Source organism: Halyomorpha halys, unplaced genomic scaffold (genome assembly GCF_000696795.3).
Source record: "Halyomorpha halys isolate HHAL.00 unplaced genomic scaffold, Hhal_1.1 Scaffold992.1, whole genome shotgun sequence".
Taxonomy (NCBI): Eukaryota; Metazoa; Arthropoda; class Insecta; order Hemiptera; family Pentatomidae; genus Halyomorpha; species Halyomorpha halys.
In genome coordinates, this window is record NW_027116029.1 from 135,244 (window position 1) to 162,620 (window position 27,377).

The 27,377-nt window shown below is 28.5% G+C and overlaps 2 protein-coding genes and 1 long non-coding RNA gene across 5 annotated transcripts in view; 2 read left to right on the forward strand and 1 right to left on the reverse strand.

Moving 5' to 3' along the window:
- Positions 1-1,671: 1,671 nt before the first annotated feature.
- Positions 1,672-12,411, forward strand: Mccc2 (methylcrotonyl-CoA carboxylase subunit 2). 3 transcript variants are annotated; one of them, XM_014431631.3, is made up of 13 exons: positions 1,672-1,775; positions 2,060-2,192; positions 2,387-2,491; positions 4,019-4,167; positions 5,499-5,739; positions 6,103-6,281; positions 6,817-7,012; positions 8,163-8,312; positions 10,065-10,131; positions 10,358-10,514; positions 11,356-11,470; positions 11,966-12,051; positions 12,205-12,411. In XM_014431631.3, the coding sequence occupies exons 2-13, from the start codon at positions 2,079-2,081 to the stop codon at positions 12,320-12,322; spliced, it is 1,677 nt and encodes a 558-aa protein (XP_014287117.1). In that variant the 5' UTR covers positions 1,672-1,775; positions 2,060-2,078; the 3' UTR covers positions 12,323-12,411. The 3 variants fall into 3 exon arrangements, with proteins under 3 accessions (XP_014287117.1, XP_014287116.1, XP_014287114.1); XM_014431630.3 differs by having other exon boundaries at positions 1,675-1,775; positions 2,051-2,192; XM_014431628.3 differs by lacking the exon at positions 1,672-1,775 and adding an exon at positions 1,816-1,976 and having other exon boundaries at positions 12,205-12,410.
- A 961-nt stretch (positions 12,412-13,372) lies between these two features.
- On the reverse strand, positions 13,373-26,419 carry qsm (Zona pelucida superfamily protein qsm; the record flags this gene model as incomplete). Its single annotated transcript, XM_067052954.1, is given in 7 exon segments — positions 13,373-14,756; positions 15,592-15,736; positions 18,276-18,423; positions 19,875-20,105; positions 20,242-20,387; positions 21,013-21,116; positions 26,318-26,419. Coding segments are annotated over 7 exon segments (1,088 nt in total), but the record flags the coding sequence as incomplete, so codon positions are not given.
- The window catches only part of LOC106687651 (uncharacterized), a 197,265-nt gene continuing 187,548 nt past the window's right edge, over positions 17,661-27,377 (forward strand). Inside the window, exons 1-2 of the long non-coding RNA XR_001344200.2 lie at positions 17,661-17,736; positions 17,812-17,872. This is a non-coding gene — a long non-coding RNA (uncharacterized lncRNA). The remainder of the gene's footprint in view (positions 17,737-17,811; positions 17,873-27,377) is intronic.

Consider the following 27,377-nt stretch of genomic DNA (forward strand, 5'->3'; position numbering starts at 1 on the left):
ATTTTTATTTGTCACTCTTATAACTTTGTGAATTTTTTTTTATATCTTAAATACTTTTTGAAATATTTATTTTTAAATAATGTATGAAAAAGAAAATTTTTATGTTGTCTAGAACTGTAGTTATTCATGAAATAATTTAAGTACAAATGCCTTAAATTTGGTCAATATCATCATGTAACAATTATTTTTCATAACAATATTCAGAAAAACCATCAGAAAAAGTAAAAAAATACATCAAGTAACACATATATCAAATGGTGTACTTACTAGCTCACACATAGACTTCATAAATATTTTTTGAATATAAAAAATATAATTTTAAAATAATACTTATAATGATAGAAAAAGGATGCACCAATAACCAAAGTATTTATTTTCTTTAAATAATCCTTTGAGTAGGAACTAGTAGGATTTGGGATAAATTGCTTTTCTTTTCACTACCACTATGTTTTATTTAGTGGAAAACAAATAACAAATTACTGATTATAAATATCAGTTCAATTAATTTCAGTATTTGCAGAGGTAATAATTGGTAAATAAATATTAAAATAAATGGTAAATAGCCAACTTAAAAAGAAAAAATATTGGTTAATATTAATCCATATTAAAAAATTTGTTAGATTTGCCATATGTAAAACACAAAATAAGCTGCTTTTCTAGAAATACCGAAAATTTCACAAGGTTTGACCCTCCTTAGGGATATTATAAGGGGATTTCTGATGATAGATCACCATATTTGTGATGAATATTTCATTGGAAAGGTAATTACAGTATATACATGGTAAAATAAATGTACTGAAAAATGTGAGGTGGGAGAAATATGACATAAATCTTATTTAAATAATAGTTTTTGTTTGGTCATACCACATTATAGCAGTTCGTTCATTTACAGGGAATGGTATGAACAATGATTTGGAAAGTAAAGAAATCAGAATATGAATATGACATTCAATGAAATATACAGAAAATAACACAAAAAATAATCAAACATAGTTTAAATTGATACATTTTGAATTTTGAATCTTTGTTTTTGAATGCTTTAAAACATGCTGCTGAGCCTGCTTAAGTTGATGTTGAAGATTTATAATTAATAAATAACTATTTCTGTGCCTTACTTTAATTGTTATTATGTAGATATACCAATTATGGAAGTCAATACCAAAAGTTATATTGTCTAAAATGATTATATGAGAAAATCGTTCCTGTTTGTACCTTAATATTCTTTAAAACTTACACTAATATTTTCCATTAAATTCAACAGATTTTTTCTTTTATTCAGACCTGAAGAATGAAAATCCTTTAGAAATTTTAATCAATTAAAAGGAAAAAAAAACAATAGCAGAGGTCAATTAGACTTTAAAAAAAATTGAAAAGATTTTTAAGAAAAAAATAACCTTTAGTTTCATATTTTTAATTTTACAATTAATTTGGAATTAACTTTTCAATTAATCAGCTCTTCAAAGTCATAATTACTTGTTGATATGAGTTCACACAGTTTTAGCAGATTCGTTGTCTTTAATCTTAAGACTGATTTGAATTTATAAATTAAAAATAAATATGCAGAATAAATATGTTGAGAAAACTGCTAACATTTTTTAATTTACATTTATTGTTATCAAGCAATAGTTATCACATGTCCTTATCTTTTGATGAACAGCTAGCTATTAGATAACCAGTATTATATGGTCGAATCAAAGCTGTTCTGTATTGCCATAAGCATATTATTTTTATATAAATTTTGTTAAATTGATTTTAATAAAACTTTTATGATTTAAGTTAGTATAAATATAATTATTCTATAGTATTAATTCAAGTTACTATCATAACATGTTAATGATTTAAATTTCATACTATAATATAAAAGAAAAAATTTTGTTCCAAAGAATGTAATAATGCATGGAGTGTTTCATTAATTTTGTGAATAATTAATTGTGATTGAGGAATAAAGAATATATTTTAAGAAACAAGGATATTAGGTATAAAATATCTAAAGAAACCTTAGAAATTATAGCTGAAGTAATAATTTATATTATTTATTAATAATTTATAGTGACTTCAGTTTTTAGAAAAAAAGCAAAATGGTTATATTAAAAATGAGTAGATCTGTTTTTCGAAATGGAATTAGATACATCAGCTCTTCCAAACGAGATATTATAGGGAGCCAAGTCAACAAGTCATGTCCTGATTATGTGGTAAGTATTATAATATTATTAAAACTTAAATTTTGATATCACTAGTAGCATAAACTCATATGACAGTATTGTTTCTCTGTATGTATTGATTCCCTGCTTCATCTCGGTGATTTTATAGTTATAAATATGCATTTAATAATATCTGTTTTAATTACAATCATTAATACTGGTAAATTGGTTTTCTATATTTGCAGAAAAATAAAGAGGCAATGGAACTGTTAGTAAAAGAGTTGAAAGAAAAAACACAAAAAGTAACTAGAGGAGGAGGTGATGTTGCTATTCAAAGACATACATCAAAGGTATAACATTAAATATTTTTTCTTCAAACTTAATTATAAATTAAGATTTAGCTATTCCCCTGTTAAAGATATCAAATTCAATTCAAACTTATGTCTTTCTCCTATTGACAATATGATTAAATGTTTCCTAGACTTGGCAAAACTTTAGATCTACTTGCTTAGTTAATTTTTGTTTAGTCCCTTTTAAATAACTGATTGTATTTACTAAGTATATATGATTTAGAAGAATTAGAAAAAAAATTGATAAAGAGGATGGTGATAATTTTTGCAAAAAATAAATAAAATAGAGAGAATGGAACCAAATAAAAATGCCAATCTTTTAGCCAAATAGAATGGTCGGGATGAGCTTTTTTACTCTAAGGTACAGGGACTAAATGCAATAAATTAATGGCTAACATAGCAGTGCCATTTCTATATATATATTTAGTTCTCACTAATATATATATAGTGACACTCTATCTTGCATTCAGAATACAAAAATAGTGGTAAGACCCAAAAAACAGGGTCGAATCAAGGCCTTCTTTAATAATTGGGATTCCAAGGCCAGTTTCAAGGTTGGCTGTGCAGCACTAGCAACAGTTGGGTTATCACCTTCTTACTTGGTCATAAAATCATTATTTTTCAAGTTAAATTATTCTTTGGGTGCCAATAATGAAATAAAGCTGATTAATCATATAGAATTTGAAGAAGCAGCATATGAATTGGGGCTTAAGATGAATGAAGACAAGATGGTGTACATGAAAAGTTTGAGAAAGAATAAGGAAGAGACTACAGTTTTAGTTATGTAAACCAGTTTAAGTACCTGGGAAGCCTGGTTACAGATGTCAACAAAGTAGAGAGCGAAATAGAGGCCAGGATAGCAGCTGGAAATAGATGTTATTTCTCTCTGCAAAAAATATTGAAGTTTAGAGCTCTCTCTATAAGAATGAGAGTGGTCATTTACAAAACCATCGTAAGGCCAGTGGTGATCTATGGGAGAGAAACATGGCCCTTGACAAGAAAAGCAGGACAATGCTCAAATCCTGGGAGAGAAAGTACATGGGAAGTATTGAGAAGGATATGGGGAGAAGTTTCAGAGAATGGAATTTGGAGAAGATGAAGGAATGATGGATCTATTCAGGGAACCCAGCATCATGGCTTTAGTCAAAAGAGCAAGAATAAGATTGTTAGGTCACTTTGAGAGGATGCCCGATAAAAGGATACCAAAAAGATAGTTTATGGCAAACCAGATGGAAAATGAAAAAGAGGTCATTCCCGGATCAGACGGTTGGACGATGTGGAGGAGGATTTGAAGGTTGGCAGATGGAAAGAGAAAGCAAGAGACTGTGTATATTGGTTGGCTGTAGTGGATTAGGCCTGGGTTTTTGCAGAACCATGGTGCCATAATAATAATCATATGGTAATGTATTATTAACAGTTTTAAAATTACTTTAATTAAAAAATATTGTAGCGTGGACTGCTTATATATTTATATATATATTTTTAATTTATCCCATTGGACAATAAATAAAAGATCATTTTTCTTAGGGTAAATTGCTTGTGAGAGAGAGAATTGATGGATTACTGGATCCAGGAACTCCTTTTTTAGAGATTTCTCCATTAGCTGCTTACAACATGTATGGGACTGATGAAGTTCCTTCTGCTGGCATCATCACTGGAATTGGTAGGATTTCAGGGTAACTTCCAGTTTATTAATTTAATATTTTTATTTTATTTTCATACCACCCTTGCCTGTTGGCAACTCGGTTTCATTTTTGGTTTCTCGGTTAGTGGTCGTGATAATACTACAGATTTTATTTAAAAACCAAACTAAATAGAACTGGCAAAGCTTCTGATAAGATTATCAGGATTCTACCTTAACAATCTAGGCCTCAACAGTTTCTATATCAACTGTTAATAGTGTAGATTTTGGAACATATATATTTTTTTTATTTGGTCATGCTTTTATGGTGATGTTGCCATAGATTGGTATGAATGAAGTCTAGGTCCTTGTAAAGACCCATTATATTATAGGTTCAATTTTTTTCATACATTCAAATTAATAATTGTGAAAATACTTTAAGAATTATGTTGTACTTCATTTTATCAAATAGAGGAACAAATTAAAATTGTCAAAAGAATCGATATCTAGTTTATAGTAATGGCAATATTTTCAAGAAAAATATACAACCCATTTTCTAATTATAATAAAAAAAAAATAACATTCTTCATAATTTTTGAATATTAAACATAACTAGGTACAGTATTTAATCATAATTCTTATCGGTGCTACAGTCCTACAAAAACTTAGTCCTCTCTTATAGTCTTTCTCCACTCTCTTCTATCGTGGGCAAGCCTCCACTATCTTCTAATGCCCAATTTTTTTCAGAATTTTCTTTACTTTATCCAGCCACCTCAAGCGTGGTCTTCCTCTACCATGTTGCTCTTGAGTAACCCTTTAGGGACTGATTCCCTGGGCATATAGGCTATGTTCTAGCAATCTAATTAGACTTTTTCTTGCAATTGAAACCAGATCCAGTTTCAAATATTTCTGACACAAATCATCATTAGTATGGATTCTTCGTTGTCCATTTTCACATACTGGGCCATAGATTCTGCACAAAAAACTTCTCTTCTGTGCAAACAACTTTTTTTCTGATGCCTTAGTTAACACCTCAATAATTAAAAAAAATTTAATAAGACTTACAAGTTTTTTATACACCATTATCTTGATCCTGTGAGAAAGGGCTCTTTAATTCAGAATTTTTCTTATGGCAAATCAACATCTATTCCCATTGGCTAGCCTTGATTTTAGTTCCTCTGCCATTTCATGCATTTCGGCCAAAGGAATGGACTACTGCTATAATATATCCCATTTTTAAAAAAAGAGAGATGATGAATTCTGATAATTATTTTTTCCTATACAAGAGAATAATAAAAATGAGTGGTATTAATGCTGAGCCTCAACATATAAAAAATGAGCACTCTGTTCTTCTTTTAACATCTGATGGTTTTATTTTTTTATTAGGAAGCTATGTATGGTAATAGCTAATGATGCTACAGTGAAAGGAGGGACATATTATCCTTCAACTGTTAAGAAACACCTTAGAGCACAAACGATTGCTGAGGAAAACCACCTTCCGTGTATCTACCTTGTCGACTCTGGTGGGGCTAATCTCCCTCATCAAGCCAGTATTTTTGCTGATGCAGACAGTTTTGGGAGAATATTTTACAATCAAGCAAACATGTCAGCAAGTGGAATACCTCAGGTATTTGAATAATTTGTATGCCATTGATTGTGTAGCTCTCTCTAAAAAGGATATAATTACAAAATGATTTTTCAGTATAAAAAACTTTTTCATTAGTTTAAGCTGTTTTCAGACTTAATATGTTTGGTGCTAGCAATTAATCAGTCCTTAATCTTTAACAAAAGTTCTTGTATGCTAAAACTGAAAATATGTCAAGTCAAAAATTGGACGGTTTTTCTTATCCATAAAAAGTTTGATGAAATTTAAATTATAATTTTTTTAGAGCTCTTCAATTAATTGTACATAAACTTTTGTTTGTTTGTTTTTGTGGTAACAAAGATGAAATTATTTCTTGTTTCTTGAAAAGTACTTATACCTGTTTAGATAGCGGTAGTTATGGGCTCCTGTACTGCAGGAGGGGCATATCTTCCATCAATGGCCGATGAATCGATTATAGTTAAAGGAAAAGGAACTATTTTTCTTGCAGGACCACCCTTAGTCAAAGCAGCAACTGGAGAGATTGTGACATCTGAAGATTTAGGTGGAGCAGAGCTTCACTGCAGGTTTAACATTGTATTTTATAATTTCAGATCAATAAACAATATTTAAAAATTGATTTTAAGGTGGGATTAATTGTTAATTTAGAAATGATATGTTATAATCTTTATTCTATAGTGTCTGATAATTTATATTAAAATTAATTTAATGTTATTTGACTTAACTTTGTTATAATTAATTAAACTCTCACTCTCTCAAGTAGTACCATGTTGGATTTTCACTTCTTCCACCTACACTCATCATTCTTTCTCGTCAGGTATTGCCTCCATTCAGTTTATTTTCATATAATTGTTGCAGCATAATCTGTCCAATAGAGTGCAGGCCTTCACCATAAAATGTATAATCAGCCTTAGTTAAGATTATTTTTGTTTTCAATCTATCAGACACACATATAAACCCATTTAAACCTTACCTGACAATAGTTTATCCACTTAAGTCTTTCAAATTTTATAGCCTGAACAATATTTTACTCATTCAGCATGCTCTAGAGCTCCTCTGTTTCTATTCACAGTTTTAATTGTGACACTGTTTTACTTTTAGTACATCAGGAGTGACTGATCACTTTGCGAATAATGATAAACATGCACTTCATATAACCCAAGAGATAATAAAACGTTTGAACAGTAAAAAAAATAAAAATATTACTAATAAAAATTTTGAACCCCCTGTTTGGGATCCAAAAGAGTTGTATGGGATTACTGGAACTAATCTTAAGAAAATATATGACATACGTGAAGTAAGTTTTTTACAATTTTTAATATAAGGTTTTTTTTGTTTAATGATAAATATAAATTTTCTGGAATGTTGTAAGCATTAGTCTTTATTATTTGTTACAATTATTGTACAGTGTATTCTCTGACATATATGTGTTGATTAATATTTTTCTTTATTATCAAATATCTAAATTGTCTTCTAGTTATTTATGCCATTGATATTTGCTCTGAGTGAAGAAAAAAAAAAGTGAACTTGATAGAAAACAAATCATTTAAATGCTTCCTCAACTATCTGTTATCTCGAATTATTATTTATAATCTTAGAGAGCTAGCAGGAGAGAACATAATATAAGGGCGTATCAAAGGTAGTAAGCCAAGGAAAAAGTAAATACCTGATTATTAATTTTTTTTATATAATCTGTTTTTATTAAAAATGTATTTCAATACCTACAAATTTTCATTGAATTCAGTTCAGCAACATTTGGAAAATAATAATAAAGGAAAAAATGCTTTTTTAATCATTTAAAGAAAAATATGCCTACACATGAGTTATTCTTTATTTCAAATCAATTAATCTGACTTTGAGAAATCAATTAACTTGAGCTCAGAGAAATAACTTAGATTAGGGGTAGCAAGAGAATCACCATTCAGGAGGTGAGAAGGCTATTAAGGACCGAGATTAGTGAGCTAGATGGATTGATCTGCCACTCCATGCTAAGAGGAAGAAGAAAATATGAATTTTCATCAACATACCTTTTACATACCTACGTACATTGTTTTTTCTGAGTCTCAATTTATAATTAGAAAATTGTAATTGCAATACCTTTGTGGAAGATTTTTACTTGGTGCTCCTCATAACTCTAAATGAATCTACATGCTGTTAAAGTTTTATCGAAAATGATTCAGAACAAAGGTCATTAGAGCAACAGTATAGAACAATGATCAAACATTTTTCAAAAGATAATTTTTTTGGATTCAAAGGATCTTAAAATAGAAAAGAACTTTATATTTATATTAAAATTGTATTATTATGATTTAAAAAAAATAATAATTAAATCTTACTAGACCCAATTCATTTTTTAATGTTACAAACTGCTGATTCAAGTTTTAAAAATAATTGTTATTATAAGTATTCATATACTTATTATTTGGAACTATTTATTTTGTTTTCAGGTTATAGCGAGGTTTGTAGATGGTTCAAAGTTTTTTGAGTTTAAGAAGAAGTATGGAACTACTTTAGTTACAGGTTTTGCTACCCTGTTTGGTCATGATATTGGCATTATTGGAAACAATGGTGTCTTATTTTCTGAATCAGCTCTAAAGGTTTGTATTACTCATTAATAAATCCATAGCTATTTGAAGTTTTATTTTTAAAACTCAAAGAATGATTCAAAAGTATTTTTATTTTGTTGAAAAATATTTTAGAAATCCATGAAAAGAATATTTACATTATATAGAATTTATAAAATATTATTATCTTTAGATTATATTATAGGGTTTGTAAAATTTTAACATTTAATGTTATTTAGACATTTTATGATTTAAGATTTATTTATTTAATATCTATATATATATATATTTTAGTTGGAACTTTTCGAATTTGAGACTAAATGCTTTTACAAATTACTTGTTGTTTTTTCATGATAAAAAAGAAATAGTTTTATTACTCTAGACATGTTCTTATTTTAAAAGTGTATTTCAGGAAATAATGATCAAATAATCAAAGGACCCGGATTCGAATCTGGCTGTGGCAGATATACTTATATACAATTTAAATTCTTGATTGAGACTGATTTATTTATCAATTATATTAAAAAATATCTATTTGGTCTTAACATATTTATTTTCTTGTTACTCCACTACTATGCTTCAACCAATCTGAAAGATCTTTTAATTTCACAGCTACAATGTTATAAAAAAAAGTTGCATGCAATTGTGCCTTTGTAAAAATATATTTTAGTCTATCAACCTATTTTTATCCATTGATTTAATTTTTCTAATATTATTCAGTTTATACTATCTGTTGTTGATAAATTGAGTGATAAGGTTGTAGTAGAAAGTATAAATTGAATAATACTAGAAAAAGTAAATCAGTGGATTAAAATAGATTCATAGACTAACATATATTTTAACAAAGGCAAAATGCCTGCAAATTTTTAATAACATTTTAGCTGTGATATTAAAAATAAGTAATCCTTGAGAATGGCCGAAACTTAGGAGTGGAGTAATAAGAAAATAAATATGTTGAGACCTAATGGATATTTTTTATTATAATTATTTATTCTGTTGCTGTAGCTGAGTCAACCCTTTGGATTCGGGGAGCCCTCTGCAGCCCAGTCAGCCCCATAAAGTGGGTACCCCTAATTGGGGAAAAATCTGTTGGTTGAGTGTGATCTTGAAAAAATCAGCTCCTTGCCCAACTGTTGTTCAAGAAACAGTAATATTTTACAAAGTACTGAACTCCTGGCCCTTTATGGATTATAGTGGTTCATACTTTCATTTTCATTTCAAATACTACATTTTTTTTTTAAACTTTATTGCAAATCCAACTGTCTAATCTAATTTCGACAGTCAGTTTATTGCCTGTCAAAAAAAGCAATGAAGGAATGCAATGTTAGGAACGAGTAAGAAAAAAATACCATTGAGTAGGTACTGCTACGCACCTTCTCAATAGTATAATTGTAGATAAAATAAAATTACAGGTCTCTCATCTGCAGAACTTTTCAACCTCCTCTTGATGTATAATACCATGATATCAATTATGCATTTGGCAGTTATAATTCTTATTATTGTGTGCTTCCTAACTTTTTTATTTTTTTTTAATTTAATAAATTCTAGCTCCAGAGTGGAAGATATAATCTCTTGCATTTTTCTTCAATGCATCAACCCCACGTCAGTCTCTTATCAAACATTAGTCCTTGATAGTTTACATTTTGGTATTGATTTTATTATCGACATATATGGTAGGAATAGTTTCTTTTAATTAGTAACATTTTTAATACACCTAAAATAATGTCTAGATTTATCTTATTGTTTTCTTTATCAGTTTTTATTAAATTTCTAATTTTAATATAGGGCACTCATTTTATAGAACTGTGCTGCCAGAGAAATATACCTCTGATTTTCCTTCAAAATATTACTGGTAAGTATTTATGATTTCTTAAATAAATCATCAAATTATTTTGAGTAATTCTTCTAGATTATACATTTTATTTCTTCTTAATAATGAATGTAAACAAATAAATAATTCAGAATTAAAATTATTGTTTTTCATGTAGAAAAAAAAACAATCAAAGATTTTTGGTAATATTGTATTCAAAAATTAATGAGAACAATGATAGTAGCTGATAAAAGGATCATGTTTAAAGGATTCATGGTTGGACGTGATGCTGAAGTTGGAGGAATAGCAAAAAACGGTGCTAAAGTGGTAACAGCTGTTTCTTGTGCTAAGGTTCCTAAAATCACTTTAATTATTGGTGGTTCCTATGGAGCAGGAAATTACGGGATGTGTGGTCGAGCTTATAGGTAATTATTTAATTCCTAAAAAATATAAATTATTTAACCTGGAAGTATTATTTCAGTGTAATTCTTAGGTAATTGTTTATTATTTAATTTAGTCACAGCAATTTCATGCAGTCAAGTATATCCTATTGACCTGAGGTATAAAGAAAGAATGTCCTTTTTCATCTGGTCTGTTAATATATGAGATTTCTGCTTGTATTTTTAGTACTTATGTCAACCTCAGACTAATCTGAAACTAGGGATCTGTCAGCAGAACTAGTGATAAACAATGATTTCCTGAGATTATCAATAAACCAAAATCATTAGGAGGTGAGGAATGAAGATCGACCAACAGCATTGATTGGGCCGGATTGTTAATGTTTAGAGTAGTTGAGACTGTAACCAAAGCTGCATCTAGTTTGATTTAATTATGAGATATTGTTTTGCAATATTGGTGCCAAATCATTATAAAAATCATAATAAGGATGTTGATGCTAGTATCAGTACTTAAGAACAATTCTCTTCAGGTATCAAAAGGGTTGAAATAGGTACATTAAAAATCGACAATGACAAACCCCTACCTGAAACTCTTCAACACTAATAGCATGAATATATTTATAATTAAAGATCGCCAATTTTTAAAGGATTGTACAAACATATTTCACACACTGATCTAAGAGGGCTAAGAAATCATAAAAGAAAAAGTACTATTGGAGTATATAAAGAAGAAGAAATGTATTGATTTCAAAATGTTATTCTCAAGAGCATTAGTTTTATGCAAGGATTAGTAATTTCTTTGAATTTATGATTAATTATATATTATTATATCATAAAATATAACTGTGAAATATTTCAATCTTTTCAGCCCAAGATTTCTCTACATTTGGCCAAATGCTAGAATAAGTGTGATGGGAGGAGAGCAAGCGGCTGGAGTGATGACTCAGATTGCTCAGGAACAGCATAAACGCAAGAATAAAATAGTAATGCTTGCTTTAACTATTATCAGAATAAGATCTAGAAGTACTGTTATTTTAGAAATAATATTTTTCAAAAATACTAAAATAGAAATTAAAAAACTAAATTTAATTTTTTTTATAGAGTGTTTAAATATCTATCAGAAGTTCTAAATTTGTCTCAAATTTATCTAGTTTAACAATAATATTAATTTAATAATTTAATTATATTATTATAAGGAACAAAAATTTATTTAATGCTACTCCTACCTGACCAAATCCAAACTGCCACTTTAACACTCCAAAAGACTGATTTGGAACACACTAGATTTAATTACCATGCCATTATTCTGATGTTATTCAAAACATTAACTTGTTTATTTCTATTTAAAAAAAAATAATAATATTCAGTTGAATTTTTCAAAATTAGCATTTTTTACTATAAAATATATCTGTAAGTTTTCATTATAAGTGTTTAACATTTTAAATATGTGCACAATTAATTTTTTTGTGATTCACTAGATGACAGCAGAAGAGGAAAAGAAGATTTCAGAACCGATACTTTCTCAGTTTGAAAAGGAATCAAGTCCTTATTTTTCTACAGCAAGGTATTATTTATTGAAAAAAAATGATATCTATTGATAATTCCTATGAGACTTTCAATTTATAATAATTAACAAGCATCAGTTTTTCTTTAAAAGAAAATTTTGAAACTATTTCATATAAAGTGTATAATTACATTGATTATTACTTTTTTTCAGGATTTGGGATGATGGAATAATTGATCCTATTGATACGAGGAAGATATTAGGTTTGAGTTTATCTGCTTGTTATAATGCACCTATTTCTGATACAAAATATGGTATATTCCGAATGTAGATATAGAACTTAAAAATATGATCTTTCTGAATTGTTGATATTATTTTGTAATAAAAAAAAAAATAAATAAAAGAGAAGTTGTCTTTCATTAATAAATATGGACATATCTTTTTCTCCTTTCTTTATTTTTGTTATTATTTTTTGTCTGCAACTGAAAATCTTATAAATAGCTAACATTTATAAGTTTATCCTCTTTGGGCTAATTTTTAGAATAAAGTTATGTGCAGAAAATGTTTAATAGTGGAGGATCAATTTTAAATACTGTTGAGCCCCTGCTTATACATCCTAGTTAGGACTGAGACATGGTCGGTAATTGGACCAAAATTAATTAATTAATCAGGTAAATCCATACCGGGTGGTCCAAAATAAATTAAATTGGTTGTTTGACCATTTTTAATATTTTGCACGTTGATTCCTTCATTAAAGCTTAAGGGAAACAATGACAAAATTATCCTCTGGGTTTGAAAATTATGAGTATTTTGGGAAAAATGACACATTTGGAAGTAATATTCATTTAATTTTTTTTTAAAAAAAGATGGTTTTGAAAAATAAATGCCTCTAAACACCATTAATAGTAAAATATACATATTATCTAAAATTATAGATGATAATATTTCGGTTTGTTGTATAATTTATATTCTATATTTTACAAGACATTATTTCAAAAACCTTAAAAATGTGTCTTGAACAATTCATAAATTTGTTTAACCTGTTTTATTTGTTTGAAGGTCTGATATGATGAAGTTCATCAAACCATTTTAATATAATTTAAAACAAAAATTTCTTTTTTTATATGATTTTAGTTTGTACAACAGATTTTTCAGTTTTTAATAGTAATCCCTAAGTAAGATTGTTTCAGAATTAGTGTCTTCTAAGTACTCTCTTTTTACCACTGGCTAATCTGAGGTGCCGGTTCAGCAGGGTAATACTGTAAGAAAAAATAAAAGGATAGAAATAACAACAAGGTTTGAAAAATAAGCATTGATACAAGTGTTAGAAGTTTATTTATATTACAAAAGAAATAAGAAGTTAGAAAAGCATTTTAGATTCTTCTCAATATTCTGGACTAGTTAAAATTTTTAAAAAATCATAATTTGCCTAAAAAAATTAAGTTTTTCCACTAATATAAAAATTACAATTCTTTATTGAAGTTAATTTTTTAAAGGTATATGCTTTATAATAATATGAATTAATTAAAAGTATATTATATAGAAGTATTGAATTAAATATTTACAATTTTAAGATTCATTGATAACTAACATACGTAAACAATAATACAAAAGCACAAACATTTATTCTATAATTTCTGCGAAGATTAGGAACAAAATGAACTACATCAAAGTTTTAAAAATTTGTGAAAAGATCAAAAGAAAAATAGAAAAAAAGTATTGAAATCGTAATAACTTGTAAAACATTCATGAGCAACTACACGCCTAGTGTATTTTTTATTTACATTTTTAAACTACATAACTCATTTGTAAAATACACATCTATGGTACATTTAGTGCTATCACAAGCCTTCGTATGCAAAGCCCAATTTTCATTCGGAAGAGATCCAGCACTATATGAACTAAAATTAGGAGTTGCATTTCGAAGGAATTAGCCATTATCTTTGTAATAGCTATACAAATAACTAATCAATTAAAATAAAAAAGAAATGCAATACATGCTGCCATTTTATATTTCTTACTTTAGTCTCATAAGTTAGAAAATTTAAACTTATGGGTAGGTTCACTTTTTTTTAATGTGAAAACCATTTCAAATGATTTTTTATTTCTTAAATTTAAATGAAGTAATAAAAACAAAAATTATACTTACTGTATTAAACTAACCACAAACATGTGGTGACAAGATCAATCTTTTAATTAAATGATTAATTTTTAGTTACAGAAATTATCTTATATATATATATACTACTGCATTTGTTAAGATACAAGCAGTTAAATAATGTTAAAAGTTATATGCCTATCTCTCCAATTTATACAACAGAAATTGTATGATGATTAGTTGGACATCAGTTATGTTTTATATTCTTATATATAATTAATGTATAAATAAATGTACTGATATTGTAAAATAGATTCAATCTGATTATGTTTATCAAGGAAATATGTAGGAACCATACTTTCAACTTCCAAAATTTAGCAAATAGAGCAATGGCAAGATATTACTTTCTTTTCTCAAGTATTGTTTTTGTCATTGAATATCAAAAAATCACTTTATCAATGATAAACACATAAAACAAAAGTCAGAATTATCATTAATACATTGGCTGTTTGTTGGAAGCAGCTATTTGTTTCTTCTATTACAGTATAAACAAAACCTTCCCTAATTTCTTCTCCATCGAGTTTTAATTCCTGCTTTGTATCAGCGACACTATTGGTGGTTACATTTTTTTCTTCTGGGGCAAGTTCATCTCCGATGTCCAGTTTAACTTTAAAAAGATTTAAAATGAATAACCTTGTACATATTAACAAGAAACTAAAACTAAATATTAACTAAAACTTTGAAAACAATGCCATCATAGATAATAGTAGCCAAACAATAAAGATTTCTCTATATGAGGGCAGAATAATATTCATTTATTTTTTAAATGATCATTAAGTGGTATCTCAATTTTGAACCAGAAGGTGAGGTGGTCAGCATCACCCTCAACTGTTTTTTCCTGTACCCATTGAAATAACAGGATCCTATTTTATAGTGACCCAAGAGTTAATTCTAGTCTGATTAAACAAAAAATAAATTATAATGGGGTGTAGATAGTTGACCATAGATTAATAATTAGAGAAGATGGTCGGGGTAGAGGGGAGTGAGGTCAGCAAAAAGGTTTTTGCTGACTCCACCCTCCAACCATCTTCTCCAATTAAAAAATAAAATAGTTTTGCAACTAGGACCGAATTTGGATATTATAAGTCTAAACATCCCCAATGGACTACTTTGTTCCATTATTACAGAAACCTACTTAAATTGGAGGTATTTTATCTGCCTACACTTTTTAAATAAATAAATAAATTTGGTCTTATGACATACATATCATAAATGCATATTGTAATCATCATAAATTAAGGATAATGAAGCATACACAATAATGGGTCAGTTTAAACCATAATACAATACATTAAAGTGTACTGACTTTGAATATTAATGATATAATTGAAAATTAATAAACTAAGATAAAAAATAATTAATTGATATTGATCTAATTTATGACTACTTTCTAAATTATGTTATATTAAGGTAAAACAAGTATTATATATGAAATTGACAACCTTTGTTAGCAATTTCTCCTTCTTTGTAGTCCACCTTTATGAATGAAGTAATGGATACTTCAAATACTTTATTAGGATCTGGTGGCATTGATGGAACTTCTCTTTTTCTCCTTCCATAGCCAATTTGTCCATTACTGCATTCAATCTGTAACAACATATTATTTAATTTTAGAAACTTACCAATGTAAAATTCTAGTGAATTAATTTAAACAATTGAATTGAATGAATAATTTAAACATTGATGTTAGCCAAAAATAATTATTTTGATGACTCCAAAAAGACTTGAACTGCATAAGCCACCACTACCTGACTAGATAAAGTTGGATGGAGAAAACAAAGGCAACAGGTTCCGACCACCTCCTTAAAATTATCCCTTCTATTCCAACCCTGTTCTAAATAATAATCCCATAAAATTTTATTCAACCATCAAAAACCTTTGAATCACCTTTAACTAAACCATTTCCTGGAAAAAGCATGTTTCCAATATTTCCTATTATACATTTTCCACTTGAAAGCGATTAAATTAACTTCAACACCAATTTCTATTTGAAACATGAAGACTCTGAGTTACTTCCTTAATATCTCCCTACTATGATTACAGTTTTATGGTATATATTATTGCCATTGGAGATCTTGAGACAAAAATGATTAATAAATTGCTTTGTATGATTCTTCTTCGAGATTTCTAGGGACACCTCCATCTCCTGGTCTTATGAGGATTTAAAGTGGCTTTATCTTTCCAACCGTTCCTGGTATTCTTTCTCTAGTAAGTTATCTAATCCTGCCATCCATCATATATCTCAGAACTCCTTAAATTCAAATTCTCTGTTCAAACACGGAATACACGATACTGGTGTTCAGACTTATATTCAATTCCTCACGGAAGATCCTCTCCTCGATGGAATTCCATTTTTTGTTTCAGTACACTTTCCACCTTCAGATCCTGTCTATTTCATGATTTCCTATCTATATTTTTTAGCAAGTTTTTAATATCATAAGTTTATTTTTTTTCTTTAAATTTTTATTCTCAGGCTCTAAAGCCCATAGACTATTTTTGTCATAATATTCTAAAGGAATATAACCCTGAATAAATAAAGAATTTATTTATTTATATTTATATTATTAATGAATAAAAAATATTTTAATTTCCTCACATGGCTACTAAAAGCAGATAAGCTGCTTAAGAAAGGTATTGCAATCAAGTCAAATTTTTGGTATTCAGTTGTCAACAGATCTTCATATTTCAGAGGTTTTTACCATTCTACAGGTTTTAACTCAGGCCTTCAGTCAGATTATAACTCATTCAATGAGTTGGAAAGTAATTATATTATCAACAAAACAAAAAAAAAGTTATCTAAATTGGATTAGTTTTAGCGAAGGTATGGCGTGATGGACTTCCTACCCATGTTTAGTTTTTCGAATTATTTGAAAACTTTATACCATATTGTAAATAGGTTTGAGGAAGAAAAATGTCAAAGCGAACTTATTCAAACAGAAATAATAGAGGCATGTCTGAACGATCCAATTCCTAAAGCTAAATAGTAAAATAAATATATAGCTTATAGTGATTTATTAAATATAGAGTTCATATATTTTAATAAATAGCATATAGTGATTGAAAATATAATATACAGTAAATTATTAGGTGTAGAATTGGCCAATTCATTGAGGGGGGGGGGACTTCAGTAAGCCAAAATGCGTATAGTTTACGTGCAAGAAAATCAAATTCTAACCAACAAAATTTCAGGTATTATAATAAAACATTAAATATTGATGTTTAAATTTTAGCCTTAATTAGTTAAAAGCGGCTTTGGACAGTTTCGGATTATTTTCTAGGAACTATACAGTAATCCTGTAAATCTAATAAAAGCAAATTGGATCAAGAACTAAATTTATTCTTTAACTGAAAATTAATTTTTTTTTTAAACATTTATAATTAGTATTTGTTATTTCATGATGTTTAAAAAAAAAAAAATCATATTTTTTAATTTAGTAAAAAACAGATATTCCCGCCTATTCCACATAACACTTGTGATTTGTAGACTAATTAGGGACGGTATCCATTACGGGAATAATTGAATAATTTTCTTGTGTAATTAATATTTGTAAACTGGAGCTATCTTTCACCAATAAAATGCAAAGCTGGTATATTTATTTGCATTAATTATAATGAATTTTATCTGATTAACATATTTTAAATTATGGTATTTGTTATTTAAGGTGAAATGAAATAAGAAGTTGCCTACTTCATCTATTATTCATTCTGAATGTGATCTAGAAGGTGGGTAGAAACTTAAACTGTATAAGAATAAATTTATTATTCAATAAGTTTTAACTTTTCATATTTCAAATGGGTCTTGTTTAAAAAACCCAACCTGATATTAAAAGCAAAAACCTTCTCAATAAAACAGAATGTGGCAGTTTGAAAATAGTTATATTAATGACTAATGAATAAAATTATGGTTATATATTAAGACTTCAGGTGTTTTTCTACCAATTTTAACATTTTGTTGATTAGTTAAAAGTTATTTTTTCAATAATTGCTAGAATAAAAATTTACCTTATGTTAGGAATAATATTAATTGATATTAAAATTTAAAAAAAAACAGAAGAACAAATATATGGAAAGTATCATAAGTATTAGTGTTCATTTAACAAAATAACATAATAAAATGTATTCTTACCCCTCTGCATTTATCTAGACATACATTGACTGTTCCTTTAAATTGCACATAGGTTGAATCAGGAAATTTAAATGCTCTAAACTTCGCTGACAAGAAATCACCATCTACTGTATTGAAATTCTCGAACAAGTATGGGTCAACTGAGCACCTAAACATTAATATATTGCAAAAATTCATAATTTAAAATAAATTTATTAGAAACTATTTTAATAGCATTAGTTAAACTATGGAAAATATATAATTTAAGTTAAATAAGTACATGAAAGTCCTTGAGAGCAAACACTAATTTACAACTTTTTGGTATTCATGGCAGAGGGTGTGGTCATCACTGTACTCTAAGCAGCTTTAAATAAGCTGCTTGATTATTTTCCTAACTAATCTCAGGTTATAACTCTTAAGGTTGATTAAAATCTATGGTTTCTACCTTGACCAAGCCTGCTAATTTCCTATCATGAGACAAGCTTGTGGGTCAAGCCACAGTTTGGAACCAGATCCGTAAAGCAAAGTAATGTGTGTTATAACCACTGGTCTACCTTGCTCCCAGAATAATAACTCACCAATGCCAATACTGTTAACTTGGAGTTTTAATGTGAGTTATGAGTTTATAACAACTAATACTATTTTTTCTATTTAGTGTTTATCAAAGATTTTATAATTGACATAAATGAAACCAATCAATGGACATGATATAGAAGTCTATAATCTAAGGAGATTTGTAACTATTTCAGAAGTTTTTAATGACCAAATGGTAGCTTCGATTATTCACGTAGAAACTCTTAACCATGTTCCAGGCTTTTTCCAGAAATTTTTTTTCAGTATTCTAGTTAGAAACTCCTTTATAATGTTTTCAAGTAGTATGCCATCCTACTCCATCGCAGAGTTGACAAAAAAATATTAAAAAATCAAGGAAATATTCAAGTAAAAAATGAGATAAAATTAAGATTGAGTCACCGTTGAGAGTATAAATCAATAGATTTTTATTTATGATCATTATATGAATCACAATCACCCAAAACTGAAAGATTGAAAAAGCTTTACCTACTGAGTGTAGCAAATGAACTACTATTTTGCTGCTTTTCAATTCCTTTATTAATTAATAATATCACTTGATTTTATGATAATAGTACATTAAATTAATAAAAGATGTTAATGAAAAAATTATGTTATATTCAGCGCATAATTACATTTGAGACCTTAAATAATTTAAGGAAACTTAATATTCCAATTGAATCAATGAATTGATATTTGTATGAGCTGTTGAATATGATTCACAGCAACACAAAAATTGTAAAACATCAATTCGATAAATTTCGTATTTTTTTTTTTTTAATTAAAGAGGATGAAAAACGATTTTTCTTCAAAATTTGTTTCAACTTCAATCTGTTGTATTGCCTCAGAGATATGAATGTTTAATTTTATTCACTTTTCATGTTTTTAATATCAATTCATTGAAAAAAATTTGCACAAATTTGTCAGTAAATCAGGTTTAATTTTTAAAGTAAAATAAATACTGGTCATAAAAGTTTAAAGAACATAAAAAATTAAAAACATAACTGCATTACATTTAAATAATGAGTTCTTCATATAAATATTTTTTACCCATTGAAAATTATTGTTTCTTCTTGTGTTTTTGTATCGCTAACTTGCATGTAGCTAACGAGTAGACCATACACTGGTGCTGACTTTTTGTCTAAATATATTTCCATTTGAAGTGGTGTACCAGGATTGACATTTAATTCACCGGTAACCAATTTCCCTGCCTGCCTTACTCCTACCTGGAGTTTTGGTTGAGGGGCACGCCCTGTTAGTGACGTAGTTATATCCAGATCTCTGAAAATGTTAAATTAGGGAAATTATTTACCTTTTTTTCATTTGATATTCAAATAAAATAAAAAATTAAAGTTGAGTATTTATTTTCATAAATTTAGGTAATATAGTTATGATTTATTATATATGAGATTATTACATGGGCTCCTGAAATCCAGCAGGTAACACATTTCTTTTAAAGATGGTATGATTTCCAGCTTGCAAACATTTCACTTGAATTGCTTCTTTTGGAGCATCTCTGTTATCAGTTTCGATTATAATTCTGTGGTAAAATGTCCTTAAGCCCTGAAATTCATACTTTATTAAAAACAACTAATATATATTTATATCAATCTATTAAGAACTATATGAAGTAATTAATCATGAAGTTTGGAATTTTTTTTATTATGATAGGATAATTTTAGTCTCAATAATTAATACTAACAAAAAAAGCAAACATTATTCTAAATATTAAATTATTTTATATATATAGTAAAATCTATTTCCTATAAATTGGGGATTATCTATAATAGTAAACTAGACTACATTTTTATATTTTATTCTATAAATATGTTTTATAATGTCTGATTAACAAAAAGCATAATTTATTAAATTGTTTTCAACTCCATTGATAAAAAGAAGAATTTTGTTTTAGCATAGTGTGAATTAATTTTAAAATAGATTTTACTTTCAATGATTAATGAGCATTTCAGCTGATGAAATATTTGTACAATTATGCTTCAGTATTAGTTATTACTTTATGTAATATGTAAATTGTTAACCCCAAGCTTTCTAATCATTGCAATTGGGTAGGTATATATAATTACTCATATTTCAAAATAAATATGATTATTTGATAATGATTTGATTTTATGAAATAAGTGCATGAGTACAAAGTTATATATAATTTATAAGTAATGAATCTACTCACATTTGCTTGATTGATGACTCTAGTTATACCACATTTGAATACGTCATTTAAAGACAACCTGAACACTGCCTGATGTCCAAATAGTATAGGCTTACAGGCTGGATCTAAAATATATAAATAAAAATTGAAAGATTTTGATACAGCATATTTATCATGATTTGTTATGAAGATTAGATTGTATCTAATCAAATATCAGTAATTAAGCATAACATGCATTAATGTGATTTCATGTTATTTGTTAATCAAAATATGCACCTTATTTTTTTTTACAATTGTATTCTTTCAATGAACAAGTTTTACATTATTCCTAAAACAATTGAGGTCAGAAGGTAGTTTAATTTCTAGAAGTTAGTTTATGTGAGTGTCCAGATTTAAATATTTGGTTTTTTAGAATTTGTCCATGGCCTTGTAAGATACAATTGCTCAGTGTGTGGGGTAGTTACTGAATGAATTAAATTTTAACATCCTGTAGGTTTCGTATAAAGTCAATCCCTAAATAGTTAATAATTAATCTTGTAGGAGAATTATCTTATGCCTAATTTAAAAACTATAGTTCTGCTGCTATTATTAATAAATAAACTATAAATTATATATATGTATATATAGTTGACCGTAAAAATTGATGTATAGGAAGATGGTCAGGGTTGCGGTCAAAGTAGAAACAGTTATATAAATAGTTGTAAACTATTTTTGTTTCTCCTTTGACCACAACCCTGACCATCTTCCTATAAATCTATAAATTATTTCTAAAATTTATTAAATTTTATCATTAATTTAATTATCTCAATAATTTGTTAATGTTACCCCCAAAGTTGTTCTCATGTAACCAAGATTGTTGGGTTAGGTAGTTAATAAGTATGTACTAGCGAGGATTTTAGTCTTAAGATGGTTTTAATCAACCTATCCTATTCTTCTTTATCACTCTCTTTCTTTATTTATTTAACCTTTAAATTATTATTTATTTATTCCACTCTCTTCCAAATTTTTAAGTCATTGCGAAAATTATTGAAGCTTCAATCATAAATTTTCTAATGATATAACTTCAAAATACAAACATGGCAGAGCTATAAATCACTAACACAAAATGTGCAGTTTTTATATGTATATGGGTGATTTTTATAAAAAGGTGACATTTTTAAAAAGTTTTCTCCAGGTTCAAATCTGTTTTTTTTTTCTTCATGGAAATGAGATTCCTAGTAAAGTCGTAAACAGATAGACAGTTTTGTTACAATATCCATCAAAACCTTGGATCACCTGGATGTATGAAAAAGTTCCAGTTTTGGTTTATTCTTGATTCTGGCATGACTATTGTTTTTTCCAAATGTTTTTTAACTGTTCTTCTCTAGATTTAACTAAATACTGCTAGAAAAATGTAAGACTACTGTCACCGTATAGTATGTCCAAAGCTCCTTTTATTTTATTTAAATAGGTTTGCTGTTTTCATATAAAATGTAATTCATTTGACCTCAAATCATTCAAGTTGTAGCTTATGTTCCATTTTAATTTGGATTGGAATCGATAATTCCAATTCAATCCAACGACACCAAATATAGACTAACTGGTGTGCTTGGAGTTGGGATGATTTGAAGAACCCCCACTGAATTCCATTTTTCATCGACAAATAGAGGACCATGGTTTGTTTTGAATTCACATCCGCTTGAATTAAAAAGTGTTTTAGAGCAAAAATGGATACTAAATTACTAATAATCATAACAGCTGTTGCATGTACTTAAAGGGAAAAAGGAGGCCAAGAAAACAATGAGTCAGTTACTGGTCCATAGTCAGCTTTCTTTCTTCCTTATTATATAATTTAAATCTGCTGTGTTTCAATGGCATGACAGTTCTTAGTAAAATAATACGATTTAAGTCACAGGCTTACATTTTCCATTCTATCATAATAGTAAGTGATGTAGAAGTGTATTAATATGTTTTCCTGGGCTTTCTACCGTTATAGATCTGTACCCAGAGTTGTTTGAAACACTTAAATTCCAAACATAAATAAGAAATATTATTTAATATTATACTAAAACTATATTTACAGTCAGAAGGTGTTACACCTTTGTTCGATGAAATGAAAAAAAAAATTGTGAAAACCTATTTTATAATATTTGCAGTCCCTTATAAGTCCAGAGAATTATCCCCAAATGCTTAATCGAAGCTCGACACTTGGAAGTCGTGGTAGAGGAAGACCTCGCTTGAGGCAGCTGAAAGAAGTGGAGGAAATTTTGAAAAAGATGGGCAATAGATGATGGTGGATGCTTGCTTGTCCTGGACAGGAGAGAGTAGAGAAAGATTATAAGGGAGGCCCAGGTTCTTGTAGGACCAATAAATAACTAAAAAAGTTCAATGTATAAAATTAATTACTATAAATATTGAGAAATTAAAAAAATAAATAAATTATTTACAACTGAGTAAAAGTATATTCTTCTTCTAACACGACACACCGTGGAGGTCCAAGCCCTCGTGCGATGTACTACGGAAATACATCGCGCATTTCTTGACGAGGTTTTCATAGAGTGGGTTCGTCACTCCCACACCTATTTTCGTGAGTGCCACCTATTGGCTAACGGGCTTCAAAAATGCCCATGGGGAGGCTGTAAGTATCATGTAATTATGTGCTTGAAAAATCCCAGTTAGGGGCTGGGCTCGAACTCACAACCTTTGAGTTGGTAGACTGGCGCGCTAGAATGCTGCTACCGTCACTACATAAAAATGTTATTTATAAAATGGCATGATACAGACATGTGGAGAATCTACGCATGGATAGAACTCTAATAACAATTGTGAATTAATAGCATAAAATAGTGTTTTTACAATAGTAAGAACATTAAATAATTTAATCCAACATTTTTTTACCCTTTCCCCTTCCTGAAAGGAAAACATTTAAAAATAGTGGAAATTTTAAGCATGATAGAAATTAGAAATATATTTAAAATTTGTATCCCCTATCAATTAATATTCATATTTTTAGCCTATTGAATAGTAAAAAAAAATTTTTTTTTGTTCATATTAATACTTTAATAATATAATTTATATAATACAGTTTGCTTTTTCTCAATTATTTGACAGAAGGAGGGCCGATGAATTTTGTTTAGCCCTCCATTTTTTAAATCGGTAATTGAGAACCAGGTTTCATCATAATCGCCTCAGAATGGATGACGTCGATGAGGTTGCTACAACTTTTTATTATTTTTATAATAATACTGCTTGAAAAGTGGGTTATGGAGTTTAAGAGTTGTAATTCTGTTAGAACCGCGTTACTCGAAGAAATCAACACACGATTTCACACTCAAGATTGTTCCATTTGGCATGGAGACGACGTGGATTGTAATCATCATCGGTGGCAACTTTAACGGTTTTAATCAATTCAATCTATTTCTAATAGAACCTTGAAGTCTGCTATTAGGAGCTTGGTTGGCGTTGCGGTACTGCAGGCTGACTATTAATAGCTCGTTAAGTAGAATTATATGTCTAGCGATAAAACAGAATTCCTTGAATAACAAACAGTAGCAGAACTAAAGAAAGTCCTGTTATTGACTAATATGATACTGTTCAACTTCCTATCTATTGAACTGATTTCACGCCGAGTGCAAAAACGTATCTATCTCATCATTGAATAGCATAATTGATAATAACAATAATAATACATTCAATTAAATTTAAAAAAATTAATTTGAGCTATTGCTAATTAATCACTAAGCACTGTAACGCTCAAGAACCCGACTTTGGTAATCGAGCAGTGAAACGAATTTTGCATATCTTGATTAAATTTCGTTGGATTAAGGGTAGACTAACCAAGTGACGATAACAAATAGAGCACTTATTCACTTTAACCACCAACTCGGTGATTTGTTTGTTGTGGCCAACTGAACATTGTTTGTGGTATATAAAAACATCCATCTTTATTTGATTGTCACCAACTTTCTTTAACTTTAAGATTTTTTTTTAAATATCTGTATATTCCATAATGCATTTAGTAAATCTGATCTTAGTTAAAATGGAGTGTTACAGGCATGTAGAGCAACTACCCACTGGTAGCACTCTAATGACATTTTACATTAGCTGGTCTCGTGGCCATCTTCTTTTCAGGCGTCTCGGAGGATTGTCAGGAATGGAAGAGAATACAAGGTTAGAAACTAGGGGGTTTGAGTGGTTAGGGAGTTTATAATGGAAAGAGTGATATCTGGTTCGGGCTAGAACGGTTACATAGGGAATATTTTAAGGTCTTTATGTATGATTTTATTTGTGACAAAGTAAGGAACATGGAGGATTTTACGAAGGATTTTGGATTGTAAGGATTAGATATGAGAAGAATTCTAAGGTTTAGTGGAGCCCCAAAGCTCAACTCCACATGTCCAGATTGGCCTTATTACAGTCATGTAGATCAGTCTTTTGTAATGAACTTTAAGATACATTTTATAAAACTTAATACATAATCATGTTTTCAATTTATAATACATTATTTCACAGGTAATATAATGAATAATATATAAAAAATTATTCATCATTAGCACCAATGCGCCCCATCCAAACAAGAACGTCGTGGTGAATATTAGTGGTGTCTCCTTCGCCAAATAATTTGAAAACCCAAAGCATAGGAAGTTGGAGAAATGGCCAAAATTGTTATCAAATATGTTTAGTTAAGTACATAGTCAGACTCGGAAAAAAGTCGTCTATCGATTGATATAAAGTTTTTAATTAGTTGTGTAATAAATTGTATATTATGATAATATCCTGGTTAAAACTGTACTGAACGGATAAGTTTTTATACAGAATATTTTTAACTTTATTTTTTGTCTCCTGAAAAATCAAGGATGTGGACTTAAACCCTTCATACTTATCAGTACAGATTTAACACATGGAGGTTGATTTACTCCAAAAAGATTATAACCGTTATTTACATGGATAAATTTTTGAACTCCATAAACTCTTCGGTAAGTTGTGATATCCAATAGAATGCTTAAAAATTTTTGGATTCTGTAGCACCCTTTTACTCCCTAACAAAGTGTTTTAGAAGCCTTGACGTCATTCATTCTGTGGCGACATATTGTTCAGTATATTATATGTGCAATATTGTATTAAAAATTAAAAATATATTATGTATTCAGTTTTAAAAAATGCTTATTGATTAATTTTTTTTTGTTTTAATTATTATGTATTATTATCAATTATGATATTCAATGGTGAGATAGATACTTAAGTTTTTTAAGTAATACAAAAAGTTAGTGACATCATATCACCGCCATTGAAAAAATATATGCCTTGGAGTTAATACAAATAGAAAAAAAAATTGAAGGTTATTTACCTGGATAATGCTTGAGTCCTTCGAGGTAAATAGCGTTGATGTCATCGGTGCGCCGAAGTTCTACCTCCATTGTGTCGTCGCTGCATTTTGTTTTATATTGAACTGAAAAAAAAAGACTCGTTTAATTCGTTTATTTTTCAATATAAATAAATAAATTGTAATATTTAACTTAATATTTTTATCAATATTCTGCAGAAAAATAGTTCCTATTACTAGATTAATTCTTTTACAGTTAGTAATATTGGAGTAATCTATGTACAGGTTACCCTTCAACAATCCTTTCATTTGTGAAAGTAGTTTGAAATGTCAAGGAGTTCTGGTCAATGCTGTAAAATTTCTAGAGAAAATATCAGATTTAAAATCAAGGGATTCATTTTGTTTTAAAAAAATTACAAATTTTCAATGTTATTCGGTATAAATAATTTTAGTAATAAAAATTTCATTAATTAATGAATAAATTTATGTATCGGTATGTTCAAAAAATAATTTTTGACTTATAGTTTTATACTAAATATGTTTATTTGAAGCTGTATTTTTATTCGTTCCTCAATTATCAAATCTGGTGGCTGAGCCTGCTTGTAAACCTCTTTCCCGTTTATGAAATAGTTCCTTAAGAAGCAGTCCTTCCTCAGGGAGTACTGGACCTCACCACGACCGAGGTTATCTAATAGAGGTTATGATTTGTAATATTACTCAATCAATAAGGCGCTTTACTACTACTTGTCGGTCTGGGTTCAAATCTGGTGGTGGCAGATAATTTTATGTTCTATAATAACGAGAGTCAACCCTGTGTGTTCGGGACCCCTCCAGCCTCTATAATGTGAGTATCTTTAGTTAGGAGGAAAACCTGGTAGTTGAGTGTGATCTTGGCCTAATCATCTTCTTACACACTAATTGGTCAATACAACAGTACTTCCCTAGAACCAAATATATTTCAGAAGATATATGTTTATTTTTTTTATTTAATAAAAATGTTTAAATTTGATCGATAATCAAGTTAATGTAATCTTATCGAAACCGCAGCAACATCTACACCAAATTCCATCTAGCGGATTGGTTC

What these genes read in the sequence shown, in the direction of transcription:
- Mccc2 (XM_014431631.3), top strand. Translation starts at nt 2,079, where the DNA reads ATGGTTATATTAAAAATGAGTAGATCTGTTTTTCGAAATGGAATTAGA. An exon ending in AGTCATGTCCTGATTATGTG is followed by an intron (nt 2,193 to 2,386) that starts GTAAGTATTATA and finishes CTATATTTGCAG; the next exon opens with AAAAATAAAGAGGCAATGGA. An exon ending in ATGTGTGGTCGAGCTTATAG is followed by an intron (nt 10,515 to 11,355) that starts GTAATTATTTAA and finishes CAATCTTTTCAG; the next exon opens with CCCAAGATTTCTCTACATTT.